Source organism: Corvus hawaiiensis, chromosome 18 (genome assembly GCF_020740725.1).
Source record: "Corvus hawaiiensis isolate bCorHaw1 chromosome 18, bCorHaw1.pri.cur, whole genome shotgun sequence".
NCBI lineage: Eukaryota > Metazoa > Chordata > Aves > Passeriformes > Corvidae > Corvus > Corvus hawaiiensis.
In genome coordinates, this window is record NC_063230.1 from 5,341,114 (window position 1) to 5,368,758 (window position 27,645).

Below are 27,645 nucleotides of genomic sequence, written 5' to 3' on the forward strand. Positions count from 1 at the left end.
GTTGTTTATTTTGGGAAGCTGCCCTTTCTTTCCTGTGTAGAAAGGCAAATCTCTCTTTTCTTTGGGTCACACACATGCCATAAGCATGCAGAGAGAGCCTTTTTCATGACTGACATCGGCACGTGGACATTTTTGTATCTATTTACAAAAGTAAAGACTCTGTTCCTTTAAGTATGTTTACAGAACAGGGCAAACCTTTGTTGTTATTTTGGTCTTGAGTTTGCCATTCTTTTAGAAAGTTAAAGCTCCAACTGCTAACACCATGAGGAGGTAAAAAGTCAGGAACGAACAAAGACTTAGTTAAGTTTCACTTAATACTTGCACTTATTTCTTTAGTAAGGGTGTGGAGTTAAAACACATTTGACCAATTAAACATTGACAATTAAAACATTTGACCAATGCCCCAGCACCTGAGGTAGGCAGGCCAGAAGCAAAAATCTGTTTATATGACCTCAGTTTTATTTCACTGCCATTCAGTGAGGACAATACCAAATTTCACAGTTACTTGTTACTCCATCCACTTATGCTAAAACAAGAAATCTCACCACACAGTGCCAGAGAAAGGATTTCCTAGTTAAAATAAGGCCATCCTGATACACAGTGTTGCAACCTGCCCACCACACTATGAATTCTCACATAGAGCTGTGGAGATATGCAAAGGCTGTCTCTGAAAAAGGGAAGATTTTGAGATATGAGAAGTCCAGGCCATCTCTCTGTGCACTCATGGTCTCTGCTCTCCATCTCCAGGAAATGAATGCATGCAGCCTGCAGAGTTTAATTCTCTTTTGGTTTATTACTATTTAAAAATCAGGTTTTGTATCCCCTTCTACAGAGGCTTCACCTTCCAACAAAACATACAAAAAATACACACAATAGAAAAAAAAAAAGATAGGTAGGTAAGTTGCTTTATACAAACAGGTCCCTAAGAACCCAAAAAGGCTAAAACAGGCTCGGTTTCAATAGAAGCAGGCCCATAAATAGGCAAGAGACTTCATTCAAGTAGGGAAAGAGTCATCCATCCTCACCTAAGATCCTTTCTTGCTCACACTGAAGACAATGGGAGGATTCCCAACAACTTCAGTAGAAGCAGGATTGGGATTCATCAGAGCCAATGGCTCCTTCCCTTCCAAGGCACTGTCTCTTCCATATGGCGTGCAGCCAGGGAAAAATGCCAGTTTTCCTGGCTCATCCCATACTCATGTTTCAGTTGTTCACTCTACAGGACATCTAAGAACAGCCTTTTATTTTCTCTCTTACTCTGGTATTTGCACGAATTGCAGCAAACTTTCAGATTACAACAGTACCGAAGAAAAATTCTGAGCCCAAGAGCAAGGCTTGGTTGATTCCTTAAGAGCCAGCAGTCAGTCTGACACTTTGCAGAGGACATGTAAAATTTGCCTGGAGAAGGCACCAGTTTGTAGACACAGCAGCCAAAAAGGTATTAGCAAGCATGAGATTGATTTATTATAAAATCACTTACCCAAGGTCACAATGTGATTGCAGGATGCTCAAGAGCATTTATGGCTGCCAGTGGCTGCATGAAGTGACTCCATGGTCCACATGGAACACAGGAGCTGGGAGGGAGTCACTGGAACATCAGTGAGACTCCAGTTACCTCCTTCCTTCAGCATATCTCGCCAGGTCTCCAAAATTGCAGTACAAGTATGGAGGCCACCCAGGAAAAGCTTCATTCAAATAAACCCTGAGAGCAGATAGATAGTGCCAGGCAGTCTTTAAATAAATTTAAATATCACACCTTCCAGGAAAAATGTGGCCAAATGTTTGTTTAACTTTGCATTACACCTTAAGTCAGTGAGGTCAAACATTTGTGACAGAGTTCAGCAGCAAAATTGTGCAGCACAATTTGGCATATCAATTAAATATTGGCACATTCTTACCCAAGGGTTATCATAATCTCATTTTACAGACAGGAACACAACACAGAAGAGGCTAGAGATGACACAGGGTGTTAATTCTTGGCAAACAGGCTGTCACTGCCCGCTACCACAGAGTGCACAGCTGTGGTTTTTCACTGATGTGCCATAACCATTCCAACCATCACCACAATCCCTCACAGCTAGGGCTCCTGCTCCTGGGCTGCATCACTCTGCAGTTATGTCGTATCACTATTTTTAAGTGGTGCTTTCTCTTTTTTCTTTTCAGCCAAATAGCTCCCTGCTTTGTTTTATAGCCAACAGAGTTATTTGCAGAGCTGCACACATCTGAGTAGGCACCACACTGGCACAGGGATGTGTGGAGGGTGAGGGTCAAAGGAGCAGGAAGATGACACTTTGCCAGTATTGGTGCTGACTCTGTAGCAGTACCTGTGGCTGCAGCCCAGGAGCACTGCCTGCCTCCCTCCCTCTGGGTCCCAGGCTCAGTGCTCTGGAACATGCTGCCTTCTCACGGGGCCAGGGAGCTGCAGCAGATTGGGCTGAAAGCCAAATCTGTTCCCAAGGGCTCATTCACAACAGCTGAAGGATCTTGTTTTGAAAAGGATGTTCAAGATAAAAAAATCGTGGCTCTTGGAGGAGACACTGGAGCCTTCCAGAATCTGTTTTCCTTTTTAAGTTTTCCTAGTAGGTTTTCTTCCCCCCCTCTCTTTGCTCATTTGTTTTCTCTCAGGGTAGAACTGAGAGCCCAAGCTCAGAGATTCACTGTGAGCTTCTGTTCTGTTCAAATAAAACTCAGGTATTGTGCCCAAGAAAAGTTGAACAGTACTAAGCTGGCTTAATTTACATGTGGGTATTGATAATGCTGTTAAGGTATAATCATAATGCTGAAAAAGCCAGCACATTCCATGGTGTTGTTTGGCACTTGCTCTCAGACTTTCTGCCACAGTGACAATTGAAAATATCTTATTATTTTTGCTGGTGGTAAAGAAAAGCCTTTCCTGTTTCATTACTTAGAATTCTGGTGGCTGTTTTTTACTTTGTCCATTTATCTCTCATGAAACCCAAGGAGAGCTCTTGCTCTCCATTCATTCTTCCAACACTGAAGTCTGGAGTTCCTTTGAAGTTTACTTTGGCATCTACTTCCTCAAGCAAGCACCTTAAAAAAAATTAAAGCTGAAAGTGGTACCCCACTCCCAAATCAAGACGTAAGTTTAGATATTGAATTCTAGGAACAAGGATTTAGTGAAAAAACAAGACACTAAAGTTACAACAGAGCCTACAAAATCTAGGTTAGCTTTCATACTAGCAATTCAATTAGTTGAGTTAGATAGACATTCAGTTACACAGCTCTTCTATTCAAGTCATTCCTTACTGCTGACAGCAGTTGAGAGAGGAACAATAGTTTCAGGGAATACATGGGAAATAACAAATATTCCCTAAGTCACTGGCACTCAAACAGGTCTAAATTTGTGACTGGGCATTTACAATTATTCAAAAGATTGGTAGGAAGACCAACTCCACACCATCTTAATAGTTCTAGACTTCAAAAACAAAAAAATTCACCCCCCCCCAACATATAATACTTTGCCCTACTATAATTAAGGCACTGGATTGAGAGAAGGAAAAATCTGTGTTCAATTTCTGGTTCTGCTATCAATTTCCCACATCATCATGGGCAAATCACTTAGGATTTAAAGCTCACATGTACATTGGCATGTGTCAGGTGAGCCACACAGTTTGCACACATTTAAGACATGACAAATGCAAGGCCACGTCACCTAATTTAACTCAGTATGGAATGAATTCACATTAAATTGCTTTACCTTGCATTTGTTGTGGATTAACATTTATGAAGGTTAATTCAGGCAAAAAAAGAAGCCTGAGAAGTCTGGGCCCTCACATTTAACACAACACTTAAGCATGAATGCAAGTGGTTTTTAGTCCTTTATCTTTCACTCATTCTCTTTTAAGCATCTATTCCTTTCCTGTCTGTCTTTAATATATGAATGATTGAAGATGTTTTCATCACACATAATACACAAGGCTCTGAGCCTCAGATGAGAGGTTATGGGACTCCTATAATACAAACAAATACTAGAAGTCTGATTATATAAATTTGCATGAACTGAAGTTTCCTTCTTGACATGTGCACCAACTCAAACATTGGCTTGTAGTCTTTCCAAAGGAAAAGGCAAGCAAAGGAGGGTGGCCCAAAATCAGAACTATCATCTATACACTTATACACCAATTAAAAATAAAGTGTAATAGCAACAAGCTGCAGCTCAGGGCATGTTATATACTTCCCTTTGAACTCTGAGCTTGTGAGGCTGAGTTTTGTTTGGAGCTGTCTCATGTTCTATGAGAAACAGGCATTTCCCAAAGTACAGAATAGAAAGAATTTGCATGTAGATTAAATTACTGTCCAGAATGGAACAGTATGCCCCCAAAGAAGCAAAAAACACTGAAAACACACCACAGCTAAAGATCTGCCCAACTTCCTACTGGCACTAGCCTGCACCAGCCTCCTATGTTGGTACAAATCTCTCCCATTTACACTAGGATGATCTAGAACTGTCATTTCAGGATTGTTAACCTCCTGCCTAATTGTTTCCCTGTCCACTAGACTGAGAAGTAAGTAGTTTTAATTCAGTGTATTCGTGACAACTTAGTAAGCATTTTCTTTGATAAGCAGAACACACTGTTCTAGAAAGCTTCGTTTTTAGTTCAAGGCTTTTGTTTCACAAAGTCAAATTCTGTAGCATTCAAAATTAAATTCTAATAGATATAGCCAAAATTCAACCCACTTGTAACACTGAAGTCATGGGAGCTAAATGCAAGATGAAAGAATCCTATACTCTGGACTTAGCTTTTGGAGTTGAATTTTATGGCTAATGTACCTTCTTTGAGTGCACAGAACACTGGGGACACAAACTTCTCTCTTTCAGCATACAGCCTCAGTTCAACAGAAATTACCCTTGTGGATTAATTATGAGCTATTAGTAAATCAGTGACTGCAGCTGCATTTGCTAATCCCAACAAATTGTTAGGCTGACTGGAAAGCCTGCTCTCTCCTGATTTGCTTGCAAGGTTGTCTCAGCACTAGATTTGTAAGGTATTTTAAAATGTTTTGTCACTTTTCTAAGCTGTTCTGTTTCTACCTGTCCACTAATCTTACCAGTACAAGAGCAATTCCATGAAGCTTTAGTGGTGGGGTTGGTTTGTTTCACTGGTTTTTCCTTTTAAATGAGGTTCATACCTATTCCAGGATTCTGGGAGGAGGTGACTGGAGAAGAACATGTCCTTCAGTCTCCCAACACAGATTAATAGCAAAACATCAAGTCCACTGCAACATGCTCTCAATTTAGAAAGTGCTGGTGCTATAAAGAGAAAGCCATTGATTATTCATCCTTGATTTATAATAGTCAAGAGCAAGTACAAAAGGTAGCTTCTTACAAGAGGGAATCTGGGTCTTCTAACTCTGTAGAATTTAGAATGCAATTCCAAAATCCATATACCTACAAAGGATTCTCTAATTATAACATAAAACCAAAATGGGAATATCAGTTAAGCATCAGCTGCAGGGTTTGAATTAAGAGCACCTGGGCAATGCAGGCTGTGGTACAAGGGGTTTGTGTCTCTGTGCATGTTTATGCAGGCAGGTGTCCTGCAGGAAATGAGAACCTGGTCTGAGGGGCTCTGTCCTGCTCCAGCACGGTATTAATGATGGAGATATTGTTTCATAGGATGCAAGTTTGGTGCAGGACATGGGCTTTTGAGAGTGGCCTTCTTTAGAAACATTCAATACACAAAGCAGTTTACCAAATCACTGCTTAAACCTTTGCTCAATAACCCTCTCAACAATTGTGATGTAAAGAAGATTCTTCACAGATAGAAATTAAGGAATAAATTCAGGAAACTGTTCTATGTGACCTCAAGCATCAACAGCAGAACCATAATTAAAACTCAGAGTATTCCTAACTCCTAACCCTGTGTTAAACAACATTTATACCTGGGTTTGGTACATAAAACCTTGACTAGTTACATGGAAGGAATGAGAGGGCCAAGAAAGGACATTATTTCTGCACAAGTGGTATTTTCAGATTAAATGTAATGTCCAACAGCCTAGAGTCCAGCTTCTTTGCATTTTTTAATCAATGCTTTTTCAAAGATATGCTGTTTGCAATTCCCACCTCTTATACTAGAAACCCTTCTCATTTGGAAAAGAAAGGAGTAACAGTGGCTTTTGCAAACCTGACTAGAGACAGATCAGGAGAGCACGACTGTGGCCAGAAAGCCCAGCTCACTGAGAATACAGCACAGTGCAGAGTGGGATTCACATATTATTTACTGTCTCTCATTTGCACACCTTTTTGGACAGGTGGCTAAATTGCTCAAAAACCAGACAAAACGAGGGGATGCAAAGTAACATACTAACTTCTTTAATAGAGTCCAATCCAATTAAACCAAAATCACTCTGTGAACCCCTGGGTTTATTCACACTAAACAAGTCAGTGGTACATAGTGTTAACCCGATAGCTGATCGTGTTCATCCCCTAGGTCCCCACATGTAAAATGAGCACCAGTCAACCAGACTGTAATGGTATTTTTCCTTCCTTTTTTTTTTTTCTTTTTTCTTTTTTTTCATAAAAACTATTTCTTTCATAGACTTAAAACAACCAACTAGCCAAGTTATTAATTATGGTACATCTAAAAAAAAAAATTAATACTAACCCTAATGTGACTGCTGCTTTACGAGTGCTCTGTGTATCGCCTTAGACTGGCTTTTCAGTAGCAATTCACTACAACAGGTCCTAAAATAATAATAATAATAAAGAATTAAAAACCTGACAGCAAGTTTAATGGTCAAAAGTAATAAAAAAACCTGTTCTGAAAGGTGATTTTTCTCAGCAGTTCAGTCCTGCTGCAGCACTCACAGCCTCACAAAGGCAGAAGGGGTTCAAATTTTCTCACCTTCTTTAAATTTTTCTGTTTTTAAAAGGACAACTGCATTGTAACCTGCTAGGAACCACAGGGCATTTTACTTAACATTATATTCAATAATGGGTCCGCTTTTAAAACTTACTGTTTTTCTGGGGGAGTTTACAGAGGGCGGGGGAATAGAGAGAGAACAAAATCACAGCTCCCTGTAGCTGCAGCCCCCCAGGTGCCTTGACACTAGGACTTGTCTCATTCTCAGACCAGTGCTGGTAACTTTTGATTATTCTAGAAGAACATGAAGAAAACACCAGCAGCAGCCTCTAAAGCTCCATTTGTTTTGGGTCATTTCTCCTATTCAAGGCCACCATCTTCTGTAATTTATCAGCTAAAGAAGCATTTTCTCCCTCTCCCCAGTGAAGATTTAAAGGTGGGGTAGGGCATGAGTCAAAGAGGGAAGCTAAAATGAATAAAAAATTCTCAGCTACAGAACCAAATTTCATTATTTCCTCTTTCATTCACAGCATCTTATCATTATAGCCAGACTGCTGCTTTGCTTTGTCAAGATCCAACTGATCTCATTTCCCCTCTGGCCCCATTGGTTGCTGGTCGACCTCTGGATCCACTAGGGAGGATGCAAATGCTGACTGGACGATCTGAAACCCAAACGACTCCAGAAGAGACATGTTCTGTTGAGGTGAGAAGGGGGATCCTAGAGCAGGACCCAGGTCCCCCAATGGGCCACCAAGGGCCCTGACGTGAACTTTCTGTATGTGTTTGTTCAGATAAGACTTTGATCTGAAAAAGCTGCCACATTCAGGGCATGGGTACTTCTTCTCTCCTTCCGTTTCCATTTTGTTTTTGCTGACTGCCAGGTCACACGAGAATGACCCATTGGTGCTCTGTTTCTCAGGAGTCTTGAGGTCACTGGTGTCAGAGAGGTCTCCATATGAATCAGAACTCTCAATCGGGTCCGAATGTGAACATTTCTGGCCTTCTATGGGAAAAAGAAAAGAGAGGAGTTTTCAGAATCTTAGCTCCCAAAGGAAGATATTTAACATGCATTAAAATAAATTAGATTGGTTACCACCTGATCACATTAATGCCTGTCACAACAGAATGATACACACTTAACAGCCAATCCCTCATATTCTAAAGCCCTTGAGCATAGGTCCCCTTTCCAAACCACCAGGCTGCTATCAGAGCAACAGCTGGGGTTCCATTAGGGATTTGTCATGATACTGAATGCAACCATAATGGGTCTCTGGTTTGTATAACACTTCTTGAATCCCAAGGATGTCTCACAATGTTTACACCTCAGACACTACAAAAGGATGGACCTAATGACGAGTTCTTAGCTGTGCAATTCACTTGCACACTTCTGAAATACTGTTGATACTTTGGGGGAGAGCCTAGAAACTTCATGAAGTACAACAGGCTGCAGCAAGATGCGAAGAAACCTGGAAATACTCAGCAAAACAGCAGTGAGCTACTGCAATTTAAGAAGTGCAATTCCATTTAGTCTCAAGGAACTCTTTTTTACAAATGTAACACTGTAGAAGCGAACTTCACAACCTAAAATTGTTCTATCTTTAAATACTGTAGTGTGAAACAGCAGAGAGGTTAGGGATGTTATTTAAGTTATTTGGATATATGCCCTGGCAAAGCCATTGGTACGTTTGGAGTCTTCCCCATTTTCCTATGGCATCATGCCAAGGAAGTTTGTCCATACTTTTTTGCTCAGTGCATGTGAATGAGTGTGAGAAACCCAGACGTGCTCACTGAACGAGTCTCTGAATACAAATAGGCTGTACCTACTATTAACTCTAAGAGACCAAAGAACCACTTGGCACAACCCAAAAGACAGATTTGCTCTGGACTCAGCATAACAAACCTAACAGGATATGCATGAAATCAATACACCACTGAGCTGGAATAAATCTCTTGTTAAGTCAGCACACCACCCAAAACTAAAGGGCTTCTGTAGTAACTCTATCAAGACTTCAACAGAAAAAATAACACAACACTAGCTTTCTGCTGGCACAGACTTTGTTTAACCCAGCCCACTGTGTTCTCCTGGGCAAGAAAAAAACCAGAATAACTGTGGCTTTGAAGAATTTTCTGATATTTCACCTTCACCGCGAATAGTGACAGCTCAAACCAAGAAGCAAAAACCTATGCTACACAGGTAAACACACTGGTTTACTTATTCAGCAGTTAAATACTCTTTAGCTATGCTTACAGTAACATCTTTTTCTTCCCCACCCCCACGTTAAATTAACGTTAAAAACAACAAAAAAGCACCAGTACTATTACCACCCTTTACCTCTCCTCCCCAACAAATGCATTGAGAAGTGTAAGTTTAGCTACAGACAGCTGGTTGCACGTACAGTACGGCTCCTCACCAAAACCAGAAATGGGGTTTGACTGACATGAGATTCAAGTGGAGTGGGACTAATGAACTCGCCCTCAGGCAAAATTCAGATGCTGACTGCTGCTCCAAGGAAGACGGTCAAGATAACTAACCTGGCTTTTTCAATCTTCCAAATCAAAGAAGCTGCCAAAAAATCACATACTCTTCTGTGTCCATCTCCTTCCCCTAAACTTTGTTAAATCAGCTATCCAATGACAGGTATTACATCCTGTGTGATGCTATGGAATTTCTCTGCATCTCCCTAAGCTTCTCTCCAGTATTGTCCCTGTCCTTCCTCCCTCCCCTTTCTTGTGCCCAGCCCAACACCCCACAACACAAAGTTCTGCACAGAGCAGCAAGGTGCAGAGCAGCGAGTCTCTTGCCTTTGATGCCATAGGTCCTGACGCAGTGGAACGCTGCTCCCCCATTCGGGATGGACTCCTGGTGCCTGGAGACCTGGGGAAGGGGAACACCGTGGTGGGTTTTAACATGGACCTTTAAGTAGGAGGCAGAGGAGAAACCTAAACAAGATAAAAGGAGATGAGATCCTGCCACCAGCAAAGACACACATCTGCCTTCCCTGTTCCTTTAATCTTTCTCTTGCTCCTGCTCCCTATTGCAAAGCTGCTGTTCCACCAGTTCCCTCTGACATGCTCAGGTAAGATTCCTGTCATCATCAGGCAGTAATGCAATGCACGCTTTTCATCAGACTGAGTTTGCTTTTTGTTAGAAAAAAGAAAACAGCCTCCTTGAGAAACAAATTCTGTGGTAGCAAACCTAGCAGGTGACATGAAACTTTCTGGGAAAAAAGGCAGAAGAGACATCATACAAAAAGGCACCCATGTCTCTTCATCATTTTTGTGCTGTTTTATTTGTTTTAATTAAAAATGCTTTTGTGATCTGATAATACTTCGGAAGATAGTTCCAATTAGTTTATTTTATGCTGTTAAGATTTGAAAGAATGCTATCTAGTAACACCCCTTGTTGGCTTTTAGTGTGATTTCCCCTTGGGTTTCTAGCACTTATAGTGACTTCTAGAAGGCAGAAAGCTGAAACTATTGAGTTTTAAGATATACAGTTTTGTTCTATAGTAATTTTTGAAAAACATTTCCTGCAGTCAGCTCATTCTGAGTTTTAAAAAATATACTAGAACTCACATTTTGTCTACAGTTAACAAAAAATATTAAAAATAAATTTCAGTATTTTTAATAGCTCTGATTGGTAAGTGCCAAACACTGAAAATAAATATATATATATATCAAACAATTGCTTTCTGAACAAAATAGTTTTTTACATTTGTGCATGTGCTTTTTAAAATGGTTTTTTAAGTCTCACAAATATGTCCCTCTTCTTTAATGCAATAAATTATCTCACATATACTTTGAAATGTTTTTAAATTCAACCTTAATAAGATTTGCAATTACTATTAGTACATTTGGACCATATATGAGGCACAAGGAGGACAGAATTTTAAAGACTTCCTACAGAGGTAAAGCTACTACCAACGACCAGCTTAATTTTCTGTTATATTTTGAACAGAATATTATGGCACTTTCATGTTAGAAACACTTTCCACTAACAACTAAGAACACAACACAAGGTTCACCATCACAGACCCAGAGCTGCAGGTTCCCTTTCTGGAGAGAGAAAACCCAAGCCCTAGATTTTTTTAAACCAATATAGCATTTACAGCACAAGACCTTGCAAGAGAACTTCCATAACAATACTTTGCTTAAAATATGAATTGATATTCTACCATAAAGCCATTTTTGTAGTGCTATAATTGCATTTACATTTGATGATGTATAATAATATATTAGGAAGGATGCAAACCAAATACTGCACACCTCTCTGGGGTGGATTTTCTGACTGCAGCTGTTAGTTTCAGGCGCTGAATTTAATAATGAATGTGGCTTTACACTAGATTTCCCTGTGCCTAGCACACAGAATATCCCTCTACCCAGACTTTTATCCAGGGGTTATTAAGAATTATATATACAGGACCTGCAAAGCAAGACAGAACTCCACAGCAACCTGCTGAAGGGAAAAAAGGCAGGTTGCTGAGAATGAACAAGAGGTAGTTACTGTGGACCCCTGAGTTGAAGATGAAAGTACAGAAAAGTAGATACATCACAACTGAAGAAACCAAGAACATACAACTCTCAAAATACAATGGAGCAGAATCACCAAGGCCAAGTCATCCAGGGAATTAATGTAACGATATTATCCTCCGAAACAATGCAAGACCTACCCTCAGACATGAAATGCCACATTGAAAATCTCACTGGGCAACAAGAGAATATACTCTTACAAATACCAAAAATTCACTGTAGACCTGAAAGAGCCAGTCCTTGACTTGTAGAGAAAAGGGCACAGTGTACAGATATAATGGTGACACTCCAACCTATGCGGTACATTCCTTATTTCACACGTGGCTAATAACCACATGCATGCTGAGATCAACCTCTTTGATGCAGCAATGCATTAAAATCTCACTGCCAACCATTAAAGAAGGACTACATGCAGGTCTTCAGTGTTTTTCTATACTACAACTGACACAGGGAAATCTGAATTTGTAATCTCTGCTACACAATATCTTTTCTGAACTCTGCAGTTCTATTTATAGAGTACATGGTTTTATATAATGAAAACTGCTGAAAAGTGTGTTAGCTCCCCTTTATGCACTTGGCAGATGAACATATGAGTCATCAACTTCCATCGAAACTGTAAGAATGCCAACTGCTTCATGGGAAATTGTTTAAAATGATACTTTTTTGGGGTTGTTTTCATCCTAATTTCTTCCTGAAGCACTTAGCACTGGCCTTTTTATCTCCACCAGACTTTAATTATGAATGCCTGTCCTAGGAAGATGGGGGTTCATAGACAATAATCCTTCACTCTTAGAAGTCTCTTTCAGACCAAAGTCCGACTAATCCACAGGATAAAGTGGCAGTATTTTTCAGAGAAGGAATGTATTTATTGCTTCACTCATACACATCTCTCCACTTAGCAGAGCAGATTATTTCTTCATACCAGAAGAACCAATATTAAAACATGTATAGAAAGGAAATGATCTGCTTTATATAAATGGGACCTATCCCTTGATCTCAGCTAACATCTATAAGGAGATAAACTATAGAAATAATTGCATGATGCTCCTTGCTCAAAAATTGTAATTTGGATTTAGCTGGAACATGAGGAGAATGTGTCTTGCTTTAATGGACTCTGTCCACCATGAAACTTAAAAGAACTCAGTGTGAAAAATAAATTCTCATTTGTCAATTTGTAATTGGAATCACCCTTTTCCTAACAATGTGTATGTGTTTGAAACACAACCCCGAATTTCTGAGTTGCATGTGTTATTACTAAGTACCAACTCTAGACCTGCCAAAGTCATTAATCTCTTGAATTCTTTGAAAAAACCCACACAAGCAAATAAAGTTCCTAAGGATAGTGATAGAAGATTGTATAACAGTGCAACGAGAGCATGTCTCTTTTATTTATACTGATTAAAGAGAATTTGTCTTAAAAAGTGAGGCTTGAGGATTAGTTTTTTTAAACACATTTTAGAGAATTTCTTTAAAAAAAAAAAAGAAAATACCAAACCAAAAAAGAAAAACAAACAAACCAACCAAAACAACCCCCAAAATCCCAGGAGAAAAAGAAACAACAACACAAAACCCCTCAAAACCACTTCACTGTTTCCCTGATCTAACAAGATTTAATTGCTTCCATGACTATTCTAAGCATAAAGACCCCAAGTAAGAAAATAACCTGGAAAAAACATCAAATCACAGCTGGTAGTTTAAAAAAATTATACTGCCACATTGTAAAAGAAATAAGTATGATCAACAAATGGGTACACACATGACATGGCAAACCATTGGCTACTGCTTTCTGTCAGGTACTGAGTTCCATCCCCATCTCCTAAACCCATTAAACCTTTAAAACAACATGAGACACTTGATTAAGTTTCACAGAAAAGCCTTCAGTCCAATGGGATAAACTGAGGGAGTCTAAGCTCTGTCATTAACACTGGGAATGTTTAGCTGTGTAAAGCATCACCTTTTCATCCACTTTTTTTTAAGTGGGCCAACATCCAAAATCCGCTCCACAAGCAGCTTGAGCTTGTAGAGCATTCTTGCTTGACAATTACTATATCCAGAACCAGCTAAGTTTCAATTAAAAAAATACATCAGCACATAAGCCAGGGGAAGAATAAACAAAATCCCACTGCACAAGCACTGCAGCCACGGCAGAGGTGTGATCAGGTTACTGTGTGTGGCTTCTGACTGTACCAATGCCTATCAAATAGATGTTTCTAATCCAGAAATTTTCCATTAGACTTCATCTTGCCAGGCTCTACAATTTAAAAAATAACTATTTAAAACAATGAACATTATACTTTGATTCTAGGACACCCAGGATTACAAATTCTACTGTCATTGATCATAAATCTATAATCAAAATTCACACCATAAAACAATGAGTGTACAACACAACCGTTTGACAAATCCAGTCTGTAGCTTCCCCTTCCTATGAATTTTAACACTTCCTATAAAATGTAACATTATTCATTATTATAATTACAATTTTTAAATCCTGATGTAAACTGAAATTCACAGCAGACAATTCTGACAACTCCCATGAAATACACAAACTGTAAGAAGAAAATAGTTGCTTACAGTTTGCTGTACAACGGGTTCCCTGTCCTTCTACAGATAAGTGTATATTTTATTTAAATTGCCACTGTACATTTAGACTTGTAAAATGTGAGTAAAACTTAGTCACTTTATTGTTTGAATGCTGAGTCTTTGTCACACTGGTTCCATTTCCAAAGAGCTGCAGTGACATCCAGTGGTAATTAAGTTGAAACTCAAGCTTACAATTGTGGAAACAAGACAATTCCTCCCAACCCATCTGAGTTTCTGTTTGGCACCATGTTCAACGGAAGGAGAGCAGGACAGCACCTGGATCTCGAACAGTTATCTTCCATGTTGTTGTCACAAAAATAATCGGGATAAGCTTAAACAGTTCTTCAGAAGCCAGGCCTTCAGCTGAAAAGGAGGGCAAGCTTCATTTCACGCTATCTACCTGGAGCTTCAAAACCTGAAGATTTTCAACCCTGATGCCTTTTCCACTCCCACTGATAAGAGCACTTTCAGGACCTTACAGACTGTTCAACTAGTGGAAACACCTCCCGTGCAATTTAATGTTTTATTACTCATCAACTCCAAAAGCTCCGTGTACAGTCTCCACATTGAACACAGAAGAGCTTTATTTTCTCAAAAGATTTCACCTCTCTTAAACTAGAAGAGAACCCATTGTCAGGAAAAAAGACTCACCAGAAAAAACAAGATCCCAAAACACAGCAGCAAGCTCTTCTAACACCTACTAGCTATGTATACCTGTGTGAGCCAACAAGGCATTTTGAAGTTGTGTATTAATCACTCAAAAGCAAAGACACCAGTAAGTCAAAATAATTTTTCCAGCTTGGCTTACATCCCACAAAGCCTAAATTTCCAACTCTCTCCAGCTGAAGAGTACCACAAACAGATGGAAAAGCTTCACAAGCTCTTAGTCATATGGTTTAGTTTTACATAGTGCTGCAAGGAGCAGGGAGTTGGATTCAGTGATCTTTATGGATCCCTTCCAACTGTGAAAAGCTGTATATGTACAAATAAAGATAAAGCACATTTCTAGTGCTCTTTTAAAAATATGTTTTAGATATGTACATTAATACAAAGCAATTTCTTGTGTTAAGAGGGAGAAGCAGCTTGACTCTATTGCACCAGGAGGTTAAGTAAGACTTAGAAATATAATGCTGATTTATGTTCAGTGTCTAATTTTCAGCTTGATGTGCATTTCAAAGATTCTTCTTCCAAACTGACTGCAAGGGCTCAAGTCTAATCAGGTATAGGAAAAAAAAAGATGTATGTTGAACAGCAGCAAGGCAACTTATCATGGTTATTATATAGGGGTCTGGCTACTTAGCAAATAAAATTTGCTTCAGATTTCAACTGAGTTTCTTTGGGAACCATCTGCTATGTGAAAAGGCCAGACCTATACTCCACCAGTTTCAGGGTTAAGTATTCAGTGGGAAAAGCAGAGTATGTACACATACAGGGTATAACCTCCTCCTGTTGCAGAGAGAATCACGCAGCCTTACAGCTCCCCTCGAGTGCTGTCCCATCCCACTGGAATAAAAAAATAATTTCTTCATTACCTCGGTTACAGATAGTGCAGAAATTGCTTGGTCCTTCACTATGCTTCTTCAAGTGATCTGCCATATATGCTGCTCGCAAGTACTTCCCACACACCTGGCATGGAACTTTGTCTTCATGACATGCCAGGTGTGAGCGCAGCCGGTCACGAGTGGCAAAGGAAGCATTACAAGTCTGCAGGTATAACAAGAACCATGTGACTCATCAACTCTGCTAACAGCACTGATATTGTTGAATATATTTAGTATTCTTTAGAGTAAATACCTTAGATCCTGTGCAAACACAAAAATAACATGATGCACAAGCCATTTTCCCCCAAATAAAAAATTTAGAACATCAACACATTGCACAAGATGTAATGTTACTACTCAGAAGAATTAAGGCAGCAAGAAAACAGCTCTGACACACTACAGACAGTAAAACTTACATCAAGATAGACTCATAAGGCTTTAGCTCCTTTCTGAGGATGAAGATACTAAAATTTTAAGTAATATTTAACAAAAGAAATAGCACAAACCACTTTGTTCCATTTACAGTAAGTTCTGCCATTTCACTGAGCCATTATAATCACTTTAGATCACTCAAAATGTCCTCTCTGTCATCTTCCTAAATTCTACTCTTTGATGAGATAAATCTAATTTCAGCACACAGAATTCTTTTGGAGTGTGAAGATGTACAAACAAAGGACCAGAGAATTATCTGGGATGACAATATGACGAGAGACAATAGAAGAGTCATCCTGGTATCCACAGCAGCAGTGCAGACAAACTGTAGAAGTGAAGCCTCAAAACTGAGCAGGTATCAAAATAACTGCATGACATTGTAATCTGTTTTAACTTACCCCTGGGTCAAGGTATCATATTCAACTTACTACCACAAAACAAGTTTGATTTGGCATAAGATAATATTGATTCTATTTGCCCACTTCCCAGCTGAAATCCATATGATGAGTGAAGGCTCCCTCCCATTTTTATAACTCCAGCAATGGGCAGGCAGGCAGGCTGTGCCCACAGCCTGTTACAATGCCCTGCCAGTTCTGAAAGGCTTGCTCTGTCTCTTAATGTGTGAAGAGAAATAAATCACCAGCAATATGCTGCACAAGTTATTAGAGTTATAGTCTAAAGCATTTCACAAGTGCAAGAGGAGAAACAAAAGCAAACACACATCAGAATGACCAGACCAAGCGGGAGCAGTGACATTCAAGAGTGTAGTATTTTGCTTATACCAACTTCATGTAAAATAACACCGTTTTAAGATATATAAACAGAACCCCCAAAGAAACAATATGAGGCTGTTCAGTGTCTTGGGAATTGGATATTGTCTGTATTTTTAAATATCAGTGTGTAATTAAACCACTGTTTCAAAAGAGGTAAGACTTGTTAATGTAACAATCTTAGTAAAATTCCTAAATTATAAATCAAGTAAATGAAATTGACAATACAGAGGAGGATAACATGTATATAAAATTCAGTTAATCGAGAGCTTAATCCAAAAAACATTAAAGGCAGCTGGAAAAGCACCTATCCATTTCAACAGGCTTTACACTCAATTTGATCCTGTGAGATGCTTAAGTGTGGAAAACTCCCATGGAGCTGAGGCTGCTCTACAGCAAGCACAAGACTTAACACCTCAGAGGATCAGGATTTAATGAAATTAAAAAGGCAACAGTGAAATTATCTGGATTTCTGTGATATACACAGTTAAATAGGCCCACCAGACAAAGATTTATAAATTACAAGTGTTGAAGTTTAAGAGGCAAATTCTTGAACATGAAAAATTTCTCTTCATTTGAAATCTCAGTACACAGCGCTGAGCAAAACAGGTGCAACTTTCACTTACTAAAACGTTCTTAGAGGTAAGCACTCTCTTAAGGCAGGATTGCAGCACTGATACTAATCAATCTGTTGGATATCAACTAAAGATATATAACTAGACTATCAACAATGACAGCCAAGAGATCCACCATCAATAACTCTAAAGCTATGGAGCCACAGGAAGGTCTATACCCGAGCTTGGGGAGTGTGTACTCCCCATGTGTACCGGGATGCCACACCAGCAAATTAGCTGATGAAGCAGACCAGAGACAAATCACATAAATACAGGATGCCAGAAGTAAAACTATATCTATCCCACAGTGAACTCAGCAAGTTGAAAGCTTAGGAAAAAGTAATATAATAATTTATGTATTTCATTTCCCACTCTTGCTGCTGAGTTGTGTAAAGCTCACGTTTGGATAAGCTATAGAGTAAATATATCTGCAATGAAGCTTAAAAACAATAATTAAGTCCAGTGAAGAAAGCAAGAACCAGTTTAGCTGAATTACAACAATGGGAGACAGGACTAGGGTTAAAGAAAACCCTGAAGTTAATATTCAAATAGTTAATATTTATAAAAGGTATAGAGAAAAAAAAGTTTTATTTTATGAAAGATGTGAAGTGCTAAATGAGCGCTAAGTATTTATCATTAATTGTTAATCACAGAAGAAAACTCTCCAGTGCTTTCCTATCAAACATTGCACAGGTATATAAATAGATCAAAAAGAATATATAAAGTTTAAAAAACATTGTTTAAGAAATACCTCTTGAAGTTTCAACTTTTCTATGGATGTGGATGTCTCTGAGCTTATTCCATGGTGGCTGCCATTTTCCTGCTAATAGGCAGGAAGTAAGAGAAATTAGGACAGGAAGAAACTCATTCTGCATTGAAATCAATGGGATATGCACTGGACTTGGGATGCCAGTTAAGTCGTGCTTTAATTTAACCTGCATTTTTATTTTTTATTTAATTTGCCAGAAGAACAACCTCTCTTGTCTTGTAGAGGAGCAAACTTCTTTTTTCTCCCCTTGTTCTTTCACGTCCACAGATTTTCAGATCACCGTTTGCTCCCAAACTGCAGCCTGACCTTCATACATTGACACGCAAAAGACGACAGCTTCACCCAGTCCCGTGGAGCCAGAAGCTGAGCTACCCCACTCTGGCTATAAAACTGACTTACCCCTTCTCCTATATCCAGAACTCCTGTATCCGCGGGGGGTGGGGGGGGGGCGGGGGGAGGCAATTCACCAGTGCAACAATCCAGTGGAAAAGATCCAGGAGTGCCATTTGCAAGGACACCAAAGCACCTTCTTGGATCTGATTTCTCAGCTGCTTTAACTCTGTGGAGACCTTCCCTAATCTGAGTCTATCTTAACAGTAATGAAAAAGCTGGAGTCAAGACTTAGGCATCAGGTGCTAGAAGTGCTGGAACTTAGGATACTCCTGAAAGATCTGTGAAGCACAGCCATTATTTCAGGTGGATGAGTGCAGTATTACAAACTGAGCACTGAAAACTACAGCTGTTGCAGGGATGTTCAGCTTAAAATTGTCCTGTTTCTCATACTTTCCTTTATTCTGAAGTTGGGTTGACACCTTCCCACTTTTGTTTTGGTACTCCAAAGTGTACTGGGATGCCACACCAACAAAACATTACATATCACCAGTTTGCAAAGCTACGTAAGAGCTCAGGTAAATGGTCAGTTTGTTTAAATCATAACAGAGCACAAATTCCAAAAATGCCATCACAATAGAGGATTCTGGAATGCTCCTCTGTTTACTGACAGAGTACTTCTCTTTTCCAGTAAACATAAAGTATGACAATAACAGGAATTTTCAACAGGAACTGAGCAGATTCAAAAAGGACGTTCAATGCTGTTCAGGCTGCTCTCATGGGGAGCTGATGTGCCAAACAAAATCAATGGAAAACAGGCAAAAAACATGCCAATATTAAGCTATTTTCCTTCTTGGCAGCCAGATCTTGTGTTCGATACATGTCATGGAACAGACACATAACAGGTTATGAGATAATCACAAGGAGAACTTTATCAATTTATACATCAGCTTTTATATTTGAAACAAGTTTTCAGTGACTGCATCCCTTCTGTGATTTCTACAATGTATAGCGGATCTGTGCATATTCAAGAAGATTTTCTAAATCTGATAGGATATTACAAACCATTTTCTGCAAAGACATACAACAGGTCATTAACGAATTTTCTATGCCTTAGGATTTATGAAAAATTAACTTTGCAGGGCTAAGCAATCAAAAATCAAGAACAAACCAAGCCTGAAGGACAATCTCAACTCTGTCCTGATGATTGTAACCTATAGCCTGTACCTTTTAACTGAAATGAACAGTGCATACAATATTATGGCACTTTAGAGAACACATGATAAGAAAGACTGTTCTTGGAAACTGCTATCACAAAATATATGTGTGCAAGGAAACGGGAGTTGAGCTTGGCTGTGCCATCTTAGCTTCCATGTTTCTTTACTTTTGAGCTCTTAGTGTACCCTCTGATTCACACAGAGTTGATATTTAATACTCTTAAATCGATGTTAAACTATAGAAAAAATTATCGGGCATCAGCTGGCAAAGGACAATTCATAGCTATCAGTGTTATTTGTAAACAGTGTTCATCCAGTAATCTTGGTATCAACTAGCAAAGACTGATGAGCGTCTGTTCATGTTGGGACGCAAACATTCACCATCAGTTCATCCACAGGCCTCTTGCTGTCCCCACATTTTGAATTCTTTTTATGAGTAGAATTCTCCAATTTGTATGAATCTGTAACGCATAAATCGTCTTAAGAAGCTTGAGCCAATTTAAGGCTTTATACAGGACATAAAGTCAAATCAATGTGACAGCTCTATGGCCTGACTTTCCAATGTGCTGGGCTTTCACAGATCATATGGATGTCAACAGAAACCTTTAGATGGCTCCAGCTGTCTGGAAAACTGTTCTCAGGATTCTTAAAACTGCAAAATGTTTCAAAACTCTCACAATTTGAAGATAATATAGGTGTGTCAAAACACATGCAAAAATGCAGATCAGGAGGCAGCAGTCACATAGGATTGACTAGGCTCATAAAAGATGGTTAAATATTTTAGAAGAAAACATTCTCTAACCTTCACTGTCTTCAAAAGAGAAAAAAAGAGAAGAATATTGCTCCAGTTTTTTAAAATAGATATTAAATATTTCTTCTAAAGCCAAGCATGGAGACTGTTAGCCCAAAAACTGTTTTAAAAGTTTGCCCAACATCTCTCTGATGGCAGTGTGTGATGGTGGAAGCTGATTCTCAACTTTGGTTTCAATTGATACTTCCAGGCACCTTTTAAATCTCTCTATAAATGAATTACAAAATATATTCCTTCATTTGATCTTTCAAACCTTATTAACTGTAAAAAACTATATACAACATTATGACATTGTACAACAACAGATACTGTGATGTCATTATTTATATTCTCCCTAAGATAAAAAAAGCTTCCAATTTTGCTCAGTGCAATGTTCTGAAGGCTATGCAATTTTAAAAAATAGTATCTTGACAAGTTATGAAAATTACAATTTACTAATTTTTTATTGAAATTATTCTAAAAAAAATGACGTCAGCATTGGAGCCTCCTGATGGCAACAACTGCAATTAAAAAAAAGGGAAGGAATCATCAGTAACACTGACTCCAAACCCAGGTGGCTGGGTAAGAGATCCAGGGTGAGACTGGGACAGCACAGTAGGGAAGAACATCTGGTAGAAGGGGGGGAGGCAGGAGGACCAAAGCTGTAGATGAGACGAGGTGGGATGGGAGGGATTTAAAGCAGATGTCACTGTGGAGCACTGTTCTTTACGAACATTTATCCCAATTCACATATACTTGGTATTTCTACTGGTACTTCAAAATTGTCTGCACACATAAATGCAATGCCAAAGATTACCCACAACATCAGTCTAAACCCCTCTGGCTCCTACCTGACACTTGTGAGGTCTCTCTGAGGTATGCACCTGTTTGATGTGTCCATTCAAGTGGTCTGGCCTTAAAGGAAAATACACATAAGCACACTTAAAACAAATACTAAAAATAAAGTTACAATTTTAACAAAAACCCCCCCAAAAAACCAAACCAAAAAAACAACAACAAAAAAAAAGAAAAAAAGAAAAATAATATCCCAGTGCTGTATCTATTACAAATGTAGTGACATGTAACTTTCCAAGAACGAGATCACCAACAACTGGGACTCTACCTTGTTATGTACCCTCTCCAACTTGCTAAAAAGGCAGCATTTTCTCAGGAAGAAATCATGCTGAATGATCAGAGGAAACAGGAAGTACAAGTTGCGATTTTCAAGCCTTCATGTCCCCATCCAAAACCCTATTTAGACCTTAATAATCAGGGCACTTTGATTTACAGTTGCTGAGTATTTGAAAATCAGACCCTTCTGGTTTATGTCCCAAACACAGATGTAAAAAGCAAACTTAAAGCACCTCTGCGAAAAAACTCTCTAAACTCTGTTGCTGTGACACATTTTCCACCTGAAACATAAAAAAAATACTCCCAACTTACAATTTGGTGGGGAGACTGCATTAATACAAATAAAATGCTCCGAACATTTCAACTAGAAGGTGCAATGGAAGAGCAAATTGTTACTGTAAAAGGTTAGACCATTCTTCACAACCGGCAAAGCCTACTTTGAAGAAGAAAGGGCTGTAGAGCTGCAGATTGTCCTGGTGGGAGTTTCTCCTAGTGGGAAGAAAGCTTTTCATTGTATGAGACCAAAACTGCTTGGAAACAAGTTCTCCACCCTCTCCTCCCCCAACTTCCCAGCTGCACCAATGAGAGGGCGCGGGAATGGAATTCACCCACTGCAGACAGAAAATAGGCTGAACTTTGCAGTGAGGCTCTTAAACCCGATGCTCTTTCAGCGGTGTAACCGGACAGACTGGTTGGGGGTCCTTCTGGGTACCTCAAGCCCAGCAACCTCACATGCTGCGCTACTGAATATAGGAAAGGACACTAAAATTAGACACCACGCTTCCAACTTCCTCTGGCTGCTCCTAAGACTGTATACTGAAACTTAAGAGTCTCTGTTTTCATTCATACTTCGGTTTTACAGATACGCAAACGGTTTTGTTGTTTACTGTAGTAACAGCATTCCCACCTGTTCGCGTTAACTTACTGGGGAAAATGAGAACTCAACATGTATTTCTCACTTTCCCTTAATGACAAAAACCTTTCATACAGCAACAGCAGAAATCTATGAGTGTCAATAAAACCCGTAAAACTTGGTACACGACCCCAGGTAGTGCTATAATTAGAAAAGTACTTTCACTTCTAGCCACAGATGAAATTTTCATTTTGTGACCTTCCATCACTGAATCTGCAGCCCTTATGAAGATGCATCCCTAATCACTGACGATTTTTTAAAAAAGGGGGAGTGTTCGTAATTTGTTTCAATAACAAAAAGTCCCTCTATCAAAAAGAGAGCAGGGGCACAATTCCACAATTTACATAGCCTGATGGCCTTTTGATTTGTTTTCAGATCTCGATTCCTTCCCTCACATTAGAGCAAATCAACTGCTGTAGAAAACCGACTGCTGGTACAGAAATAGCAGAGTGTATGCATCCCCCTCCCCCCCACTACTTCTACACTCAAAGCGAGAGGCAAACTTCCAAAAAAGTTTTGAATTCATTAACTCAGACTATAAGATACCACTAACACAACTACGTGTACCAAACTACTTATTAAATTAGCTCCCACAAACAGCGACAACAAAAAATCAGCAACATTAAATGCACAGATCTTACGTATGTTGCAGGGCAGAAACAGGATCCCCTTCAGAAGGATGTAAACCCAAAGGACACAAAGATCATGTATTTAAAAGATACTTGATGCTGCAGCCTTTGAAATCTCACCTCTTCCTTCACATTTGGGTGATAAAAAACATTACGAACTAAGAGAAATGAAGGGAAGTTAAGAAAAAGAAAATTTAAAATGGATACGATAAAAATAATCTTGAGATGTTTTATTTTGCACTTCAACAGCACCTTCAAACTACCTACACATCAGTGATCTCAAAGACACTTCTGCGAGGCAGGTAATTATTTCAGTACCCATTTCACAGAAGAGTCATTTGAGGGAGAGACTAACTGATTTGCCCAAGGACACGTATACACCAACTCTGGGACAAAGCTAGGAACCTTAGCCAGAAGCCAGCTGACTCCCAGTTCTACGTCTTAATTACTTTTAAACCCTTCCAAGAGCCTGCAGAATAGCATCCCAGAGGAAATGATGGCAGTCTCATTCCTTGAAACATTTAAAGTGGAACAGTCAAACTATCCTTAAGTACATTTCCAAGGCATAGGAAAGTCAACTTCCTAGGTCTCTGTTTGTGTCAATGGTCCATACGAGCACGCTCTTACCTGGAAAAGCCTTTTCCACAGCTCTGGCAGATGTAGGGCTTTCCCACAGAGCCATCATGAGATCGAACATGATAGGACATCCTGTCTTTTCGCTTGAACCGCAAGCCACACACCGGACAAGAGTAAGGCTTTTCGCCAGAGTGTGACAGCTTGTGCCGATTCAGGTGGTACACGTCCCGAAAAATCTTGCCACAGATCTCACAGGCCACCTGTTTCCTCGTCCTGCTTCTTTTTCGGGGTGCATCAGGGTCATCCTGACCAGGAACACCATTTTCACCCAGTCGTGGGGGTGGGATGTCTATGTAGCCCAGCTGTAAGCTTGTCACCCCATGCTGAGCCTCGTGCTGACGAAGACGATTAGCATCAGTGAATACTTTCCCACAGAGACCACAAGGCAGGATACCAGCCTCTCGCAGGCCCCCTGGGGCACCAAACATCATGGAGTCCAAGAGATTGGCTTTACGGGGACGCCCTCTGCCCCTCTTCGTGCTTAAAGTGGGGGCACTAGCAGCAACATTCTGGAAGGGTGAGGCCAGCAGTGGTGGGGACAGAGGTCCTGCCACCATGGGCAGGCGGTCCACACCCTGCAGGACAGGTAGGGAGGACTGTGCAGCGGTGAGCGCAGCCCGTGTGGCCTCGTCTTCAGGCATGCCAGCAATGCCATTGCCATTGGGTGCCAAAGTGGCACCGTTGGTCATGTCAAGAGGGAAGCCGAGGTCAGCAGCCCCCGGACGGAAGAGCATAATGTCAGGGCGTGCGGGGGGCACGAGGAGCTGCACGTTGGACTGCTTGATGACCTCCTGGCAGATGTCAATCACAGAGCGCATCAGCAGGAACTTGGCGGCCGTCATGAGCTCCGGGAAGCTCTCCAGCCGCACCACGATGCGCGACGTGTAGGCGAAGTCCAGGATGTCTCCGAACACCTTGGAGCTGATGGTGTGCATCTCCAGCTCCCGCCCGCCGCCGGGGGCCCCGCCGGCCGCCGCCGCAGCCCCGCCGGCCGCCGCCTCCGCCGCGTTCCCTTCCGCGCCGCCGCCACCTGCCCCGTCGCCCAGCTGAGCGCTGAACACCGACTCGAAGTACTCGCTGCAAGCGGCCAGCACGGCGCGGTGCGCCGGGAAGCTCTCGTCGCCCACGCGTAGGAGCACGTCGCAGAAGCGGCCGCCGTTCTTGCGCTGCTGGTTGAGGCTGTGCAGCACGTCGGCGCTGTGCCGGCTCACCTGGTACGTGTAGCAGCCCGACGAGGGGCCGCAGGCGGCGGCCTCGTTCACCCGCTCCATGGGGGCTGCGCCGCCCCGCCGGCGCCCGCAGGGGGCGCGCGCGCTCTCGGGCCGCCCGGCGGCGCGCGCCGCCTCCTGCTGCTCGTTCCCCGCCCCTGCCCGGGCCGGCGGCGGCGCGCGCGCGGCGCTCCCTGCACGGCGCGAGGGGCTCGCGCGGCGCGGGGGGGGCGAGACAAAAGGCTTGGGCGGCCGAGGCGCGCGCGCGGCCGCGCGAGCCCCGCCCGGGCCCGGCCGCCACGAGGCGCTGCGGCCGCGGGGCCGCCGCGGGAAGGGCCGTGCGCGGCGCGGCGGCAGCAGCCGGGAGGGACGGGGGTCCGGCGGCGGCTCCGGGCTGCCGGCTCCGTCCGTCCCTGTGTGTTTGGAGCGGAGGAAAGATGGCAGCGGCTGCACTTCCTCTTGCACTTTCACCCCTGGGGGGAGGAGAAGGAGGGGGCGATACCACCCCCCCTACAAAAATCCAGCGGGGGCCCCCCGGCTGCTGCTCCCCGACCAAGCGCCGCCGCCGCTGGCCCCGGTTCGGGCCCCGCCCGCTTCGACGCACCCTCACCACCGGCGCCGCAAACTTTCCTCTCTTCTTTGGACGAGAAGACCCCCACCCTATCCACAGAGACCCCCCCTCCAGCCACTCGGGCTCCCCCCCTGCCCCCCCGCTTCCTGCCCCCCTCCCTCCCCGCATCCGCCAATGCAAGAGCAGCCAGAGCCAGCAGGCCGGCCCCCACCCCGCCCGCCCGCGGGGGCTGGGGGCTGCAGTCTCCCCCTTCCCCATCACCGATCCTCCAATGCCGAGCCAGCAGCGAGGCCCCCGCCCGCGGCACACGGGGGTGGTGGGGCTGCGCTTGCCCCCTCCCCCAAATATCCGGGCTGCAGCTCGCCCCCCAGGCCCCCCTCCCGCTGGAGAGAAAAGGAGGGGCCGGCGGGGGGGGGGGGGGGCTGCTGGCAACCTCCCCCCCTCCCCAGGCACGAATCGTCCAATGCAAACCCTCCCGGAGCTGCAGAGGCGCAGAGCGGCCCCCACCTCCTCGGCTCGCCTGAGGAGAGCCGATCCCAGAGGGGCCAGGGGCTGCAGAGCTGACTGGCCTCCCCCCGGTCTTTCATTGCATTTCTCACCCCCACCACCCGTACCACGATCAACTCTCAGCCTCGCTAGAAGAGCGAGGCGCCGGCATTGTGGGGGAGGGAAGGGGTACAGCGGGAATTCTTCCAGTGCGAAAATGCCCTCCCCTCGGGAGCAATTGGGAGGAACGGTAGCCGCGGGCCGGGGGCTGCGGGAGGCACGGGCACTTCACAGCCCCAAGTGCGTCCATATTGGGGAAAGTACTGCCCGCGGAGCCCCTCCTGCGCACCCGGGGTTCCCACGGCACCCGCCGCGCCTCACGCCCCAGCGCGGCGAGGCTCCCGCTCCTTCAAGTTACCCTTCCCCGGGCCCAGGTTAAACGCTCCAAAATGCATTGCCGAGTTCACTGCACGGGGCTGCCTGGACTGTTCTAGTGCTGAATCTTCTCTGTGTGCTCGAGGTCTCTCTATGCTATTTCAACATCATCATCATCATCATCATCATTACTCATTTGCAGCTGAAATCTGCTTTCTGTCTCAGAGAAGAATTTTTCTCTACTTTTGAAGAAATATCTCTCACACACACATCCCCCAAACAGAGTTCTTTGTTTTGTTAAGCAACACTTGGAAAAAAGTGTACAAAGACACTTTTTCGCATTTGTAACATCAAGTCTAATTAAGAATGCTTGGACCACCTATTCACGATCTAATATCGTCACTTAAACTATTCTGTGGAAAATACTGAACTTGGCATATGTGAGGGCATCGCAAACTACAGAGCCTTCCAAAAGCTCAAACCCAGCACTTGAATTAAATAGTGGTGGAACTGAAAAAAGCATTCTGGGTACTGATGTGCAAATGAGTGCACCAAGCTTCCAACTTCCAAAATATTACATTAACACTTAAGGCCACACAGTGCCCTCAGCCTGTACACCGGATTTCTCCTGATTTTGATAGGAATTGTTTGTCTCTACTGCAGTCAGAATATTACCAGTAACTTTTTATTACTGCACTATGTGTGCACACACCCTGATATGAACATATACTTTGAGAAATTCGAGGTGGAGTGGTAGCAATGCTGACAAACCCAGCTTAAATACACCCTATTATATAGATAACACAGTGCCCTTATTCTCTTAAGTCTGTGTGCCACAGACACACGAGTTGTACTTGCTACAGTGGGGAAAATGATTATGTTTAACTCACTAGCCAGGCTGCAAGCACGCACACACACGGAGCAGTTACATAATCTGGAATTTGCTTATCTTTCCTAGTGGCTGTGGACAGTTGTGTGCCTTTCCCCCAGTGGTTTGTTAATTTGCTTTCTTTTAGCCCCCAGCCTCCTGACATGGTTCCTGCTTGCTATTTCAGTTCCCTCCTCGCGTGTTCTTTGTCTCTCCTCTAAGCAGGGGGAGGGGGGTCCTGCCTCTCTCATAGCACTTTCCTCAGAACTTTCCCCAGTTGCCACGGAATGTTCTGGTTTCAGCTTCCAGCCCTCCTTTTTAAAAGACACTATCCAACACACCTCGCTTGCTTCTTTAAGTAAAAGCTCAAACAACCCCAAAGCATGGCTGTTTCTTGGCAAGTGACCCATTTAGTTGCGACGAGGGTG

General features: G+C 42.3%; 1 protein-coding gene across 6 annotated transcripts; it reads right to left on the reverse strand.

Moving 5' to 3' along the window:
* Positions 1 to 437: 437 nt before the first annotated feature.
* PATZ1 (POZ/BTB and AT hook containing zinc finger 1) lies at positions 438 to 24,997 on the reverse strand. 6 transcript variants are annotated; one of them, XR_007207446.1, is made up of 7 exons: positions 23,701 to 24,997; positions 21,252 to 21,315; positions 18,046 to 18,117; positions 15,470 to 15,641; positions 9,627 to 9,764; positions 6,627 to 7,827; positions 438 to 5,272 (listed from the first exon to the last, which is right to left on the reverse strand). XR_007207446.1 is itself a non-coding variant. In XM_048323019.1 (6 exons), exons 1-6 carry the CDS (start codon positions 24,978 to 24,980, stop codon positions 7,409 to 7,411), a joined length of 2,145 nt encoding a protein of 714 aa, XP_048178976.1. In that variant the 5' UTR covers positions 24,981 to 24,997; the 3' UTR covers positions 438 to 7,408. The 6 variants fall into 6 exon arrangements, 5 of the variants coding, with proteins under 5 accessions (XP_048178976.1, XP_048178977.1, XP_048178978.1 ...); XM_048323019.1 differs by having other exon boundaries at positions 438 to 7,827; XM_048323020.1 differs by lacking the exon at positions 18,046 to 18,117 and having other exon boundaries at positions 438 to 7,827.
* Positions 24,998 to 27,645: the final 2,648 nt, after the last annotated feature.